We start from the raw sequence: 4,489 nt of genomic DNA, 5'->3' as shown, positions 1-4,489 counted from the left end.
AATAATTAAAGTTTCTAATAAACAAATAATTAATAGTTAAAGAAGTTTATTTTCGTAATGACTTCGCTGAATCATAACTAATAGCTAATTAATATATTAATTACCTACGATTTATTTACATCCTAATAAACAGTAAACTCAATCGTTTTAATTTTTGGGGCATGAAATACTTACTATTTAAAAGTGCTATCGATAACTAGTATTTTAAAATAAAAATACGTATTTATAAATAAATATGAAATAACATATGAATATGTCAAGGCCATTTATGATCACTAAATTGCTTAGGCGTGCATTGAGGTAGGTCAAAATCCTACACAGAGGGAAAAAAGACATTTTCCAATTATACACCCATGGTACAAAATAGACACCAAAGATATTTATATTGTAAGGCAACACTATGTTGTCAGGTAACGCAACGTTGTCAAATTGCAACAAATTGGTTGGCGAATGCATATACATATCCGTTGTCCAAATGTTAACAAATGTGGTAAGCTCACTATTGACAACTGATGGTATCAATTTCGGTACTTTTCATCTGGTTTTTCCCTCTATGTACTGTAAAGATGTATAAAGTATTTTTACACATATGCGATGTGGTATTTATGTCCTTATTCGCGTTAATGCTTCATGTACGTATTCTGTTTGCTTAAATAATAGTTAATTAATGCCCATTATTAGAACTTTGCAAAAAGCAAAGGTACGATTTTGTAATGCCGATAATTTGTTTTTCGTTATTATATGTACACGGGAGGACAAGTGGGAGTATATGCTTTATTGATATCCATTTACAAAAGTACAATTATAATATCTAGAAACAAGTTATCTGGGGGGTTATTGTGTATTTCGATTCGAATAGGAAAAATTACGAATTTGAAAAAACTGCATTATGCAATACGATTTTCGGAAATTTATTTACGAATTTTCGAAAATATTTTTTTTATTTTGGGATTTTTTTCTTCTTTCGAAAAATCAAAAAATTCCTTTCGTAAATGCAACCATGTATTACGAAAACATGTGTCAAATTCGTTATTATCATTCGTAAATCATACGAATGCTATTTTACTTGCGAAAAGGGGAAAAACAATTTTAAAATGTAAGTTATTAATAAATATTTATACACTTGTTTGATTAATAAATGTAATAAAATTTTTAAAGGGAACCAGTAAGAAAAAATGTATATACTAAACCAAGACAGTATGAAATAATGGTCGATTTCATGGTTCAACATTCCGACTTGGCAAAGGGACACCTAAACGCTTCCAACGCAAAAAGTAAATCAAGAGAGTTGTGGGAAAGACTATCCCTTGATCTTAATGCTGCCGGACCACCAACACATGAGGTCGAAAAATGGAAAAAAGTAAGTTCAAAATTTTATTGTTATAAAACAAAAATGTATTTATTGTATTCATATTTCTAGGTATGGGCAGACTACAAACAACACATTAAGGTGAAGTCCCGCAGAAACAAAAGTAGCCTTTCTGGAACAGGTGGAGGGATAAGTAATTTCTGCTCCCTAACACAATTAGAGCAGCAAGTCGCTGATTTGCTTGCTATTAACGAAAGTGTCGATGGTATGAGTGGAACTTATCGATATGGAGCTAAGAGAAAAAGGACATCAAGCGCAAGTGCTACGGAAGTTCCTACTCAAGTAGATGATATTGATATGGATACCACAGCAAATGACCTAGCTGAAACTTTAGCTGACATATCAAACGGTCAGAATACAGTCACTCCACGTTCTCGGCGTAATAGAAATGTTTCCAACAAGGACAATCTCTTAACAAAACAAGTAGAAAACCAAATAAAATATCAAGAAAATTCATTGGAGCTATTAACAAAAATTGACGAAAACCAAAAAGGTTCCAACAATGAATTAAAGGAAATAAACAAAAATCTTTTAACTTTAAATAAATATTTAAAACGTAGCTGTGAGTACAGGAAGCGTCAATACAGATTAGAGAAGGAAAAATTTGAATTTATGAAGAAAAATGAAATAGAAAAAACAAAAAGGAAAATTGCACAACTTGAACTTAAACAAAAAATTTTCGAACTGGAAGCAAGAAAAACATTGTGAAAAATTTTTTCTTAAGACCTTATTGGTATTCGTAATCAATTTTTAAATTTTGAAAACAACTGAAGTATTATAAACCTTTTTGAAATTTAAAAATTGATTATGGTTTTATTTTTTTAGTTTTATGTAAATTTAGTAACTGAATTGTTTTATGTTTTTAATAAATAGTTTATTGAAATTTAGTTTAAACGTTTTATTAACTTCTTGTCATATTATTTTTTATTTCATTTCTAATATTTTTCGCAATATTAGAAAAATTACTTTCTATATTACTTTCGATATTGTTGTTAATGTTTAAAGTTATACTACTTATATCCTCATTTTGCAAAATAGGGGTTTCAACTTTGTACAGTAAACAAATGTTATGTAGTGCACAACAGACATTAAGAATTTGGACCGCCTTTTCTGGGGAATAATGTAGTTCTCTTGCTGCTAGTAGGCAACGAAATCTTGCTTTTAATAATCCAAACGTTCTTTCAATAATCGACCTTCCTTTCGAATGTTGGTCATTAAGATAGGATTCCGCTGAATTTTCAGCAGCATTTCTGTATGGAGTCAAAATCCATGGTTCCAATGGATATCCAGAGTCACCTGCAATGATAATCAATTATTTAATTTTTCTTCTGTGAAGATAAAATAATCGTCACGAGTCTTACCTAATATTCTTGTTCCAGTATCACCAGTTTGGAACATTTCTTTTAAATATTCCCTCTCCTCTGATAAATTCCAAACATGTGAATCATGGCAAGCACCTCCATAACGCCCATTAATAGCCCTTATGTACATTTCATGATCACATATTTATCTATAAATTAGTAGTATTCAATTATTTTTATTTGTATCTATGTATATGCATGTCCACACTTACGGCCATAGCATTATGTTTCAGTTTCCTGTTGAAATACAAATGTTCATTATTATTTGGCCTTATAATTTGAATATGAGTTCCATCAACGGCTCCAATTACACCTGGTATGGAACATTTAGTATTAAAAAATCTTTTGGCTTCCATCTTTTTCTCTTCACACATTTCGAAAACAATATGCTTGGTACAAAGATTTGTTTGGATAGCTTCGCAAACTTCACCTATACAAGCTGAAATGGATGATTGCGAAATACCTAAGAAACGATCTTGGCCTATCTGGTGCTGATAACCACCTTGTGCCAAAAACTTTAATGTGGCTGCCAATTTCAACATTGAAGGAATAGATGTAGATCTTTGTGCAGCTTTTAAATCATCTTTAATCGAATTGAAAACGTACATAAATGACACTTTATTAAGTCGGAAATTTTTCACGAATCTGAAAGCAATAATACATTTAATCAAATTTTAATATTTACAATTCTCAAATAAATACTTACGCATTTTCATTAATATCCATAATATTTGAATTAGCTCTTATATATTTTCTTTCAATTCTTTCCAAAATAACGTCTTCCTCATCGCTTTCCCATAATAACACACAATCCATTATTTATATAAATTATAATTTTTTTAACGTTCTTTATTTTCCAAAAATATTTTGACATTTGCAAGAAAATGGACGAATTTTCAAATTACACAATACGAATTAGTTTTCGAATCGGAATTTTATTTCGAAAGTATTTTCGTTTGGAATCGAAATACACAATAACCCCCCTGCATTATAAAATCCTACCTGTAGTTATTGGCAAGATGTAATAATGGGCCTAAGATTTAACAAGACGTCCTTAAAACTTTAAGAAAATAGATATTTATGTTAAGTTTTTCAAAGTATTTTTTTAGCATCAAAATATACTACTGGTCATCCCTCGTATCTTCTTTATAAATATGTATTTGAATTGAATTTATTTAGAAATTATGTCGACTTAAGAGCTCATATTTGTTACATCATGCGTATACTTAGTATCATGTTTCAATAAATTTTGTATTAATTAAAATAAATGTATAAAAAAATGTCACTGCACCTGTAATTAAATATGGATGTGTTTTTTATACCATTCAAATTTGCCAGTAAGATATATATAAATTTGTCATGCCGTTGTAATCTCTACAATACTTATAAATACATATATATTAACGGTACATCTATCTGTCTAGCTGCTAGTTTTTATGTCAGTTTAAAACTCTTTTGTAAGGATCCCAGATATCATAGGGTATATAATTCTATAAAAAAAATGATTTTTAGAAAAATTTCGAAACAAACAGAATAATATTGCTCATTACAAGGCACAATACAATCTAAACAACAATTTTAAATTCAAAATGGTGAAGGGCATATAAAATCCATCATAAATATAGTATTCTTAAGTACTTGTTCATTTCTAATTGATAAATTTTGAAAAATGACTTGTCACTATAAACTGTAATAAACCTTAAAATAATGAATACACTAATGAATTTTGTATATACAAAATATAGGCGAATTATTTTAT

The 4,489-nt window shown here is 29.2% G+C and overlaps 3 protein-coding genes across 3 annotated transcripts; 1 reads left to right on the top strand and 2 right to left on the bottom strand.

Annotated features, from left to right (window-relative positions):
• Window positions 1-927: 927 nt before the first annotated feature.
• LOC124420775 lies at window positions 928-2,250 on the top strand. The gene is made up of 4 exons (XM_046954882.1): window positions 928-1,096; window positions 1,159-1,360; window positions 1,421-1,931; window positions 2,243-2,250. Exons 1-4 carry the CDS (start codon window positions 993-995, stop codon window positions 2,248-2,250), a joined length of 825 nt encoding a protein of 274 aa, XP_046810838.1. The 5' UTR covers window positions 928-992.
• Window positions 2,251-2,293: 43 nt separating this feature from the next.
• LOC124420772 (putative nuclease HARBI1) lies at window positions 2,294-2,860 on the bottom strand. The gene is made up of 3 exons (XM_046954877.1): window positions 2,731-2,860; window positions 2,348-2,665; window positions 2,294-2,304 (listed from the first exon to the last, which is right to left on the bottom strand). The coding sequence occupies exons 1-3, from the start codon at window positions 2,858-2,860 to the stop codon at window positions 2,294-2,296; spliced, it is 459 nt and encodes a 152-aa protein (XP_046810833.1).
• Window positions 2,861-2,906: 46 nt separating this feature from the next.
• On the bottom strand, window positions 2,907-3,546 carry LOC124420767. The gene is made up of 2 exons (XM_046954873.1): window positions 3,437-3,546; window positions 2,907-3,375 (listed from the first exon to the last, which is right to left on the bottom strand). Exons 1-2 carry the CDS (start codon window positions 3,544-3,546, stop codon window positions 2,907-2,909), a joined length of 579 nt encoding a protein of 192 aa, XP_046810829.1.
• Between the last annotated feature and the right edge of the window lie 943 nt (window positions 3,547-4,489).

This window comes from Lucilia cuprina, chromosome 2 (genome assembly GCF_022045245.1).
Source record: "Lucilia cuprina isolate Lc7/37 chromosome 2, ASM2204524v1, whole genome shotgun sequence".
In the NCBI taxonomy this organism is placed as follows: domain Eukaryota; kingdom Metazoa; phylum Arthropoda; class Insecta; order Diptera; family Calliphoridae; genus Lucilia; species Lucilia cuprina.
This window is presented reverse-complemented; position numbering and strand designations above follow the sequence as displayed.

Bases quoted from the DNA above. Each gene is read 5' to 3' on its own strand.
- LOC124420772 (XM_046954877.1), bottom strand. From the start codon at position 2,860: ATGTACATAAGGGCTATTAATGGGCGTTATGGAGGTGCTTGCCATGAT. The intron at 2,666-2,730 runs GTAAGACTCGTG...TTATCATTGCAG, and splicing joins TACTGGAACAAGAATATTAG to GTGACTCTGGATATCCATTG.
- LOC124420775 (XM_046954882.1), top strand. From the start codon at position 993: ATGCAACCATGTATTACGAAAACATGTGTCAAATTCGTTATTATCATT. The intron at 1,097-1,158 runs GTAAGTTATTAA...AAATTTTTAAAG, and splicing joins GGGAAAAACAATTTTAAAAT to GGAACCAGTAAGAAAAAATG. The intron at 1,361-1,420 runs GTAAGTTCAAAA...TCATATTTCTAG, and splicing joins AGGTCGAAAAATGGAAAAAA to GTATGGGCAGACTACAAACA.
- LOC124420767 (XM_046954873.1), bottom strand. From the start codon at position 3,546: ATGGATTGTGTGTTATTATGGGAAAGCGATGAGGAAGACGTTATTTTG. The intron at 3,376-3,436 runs GTAAGTATTTAT...TATTGCTTTCAG, and splicing joins ATGGATATTAATGAAAATGC to ATTCGTGAAAAATTTCCGAC.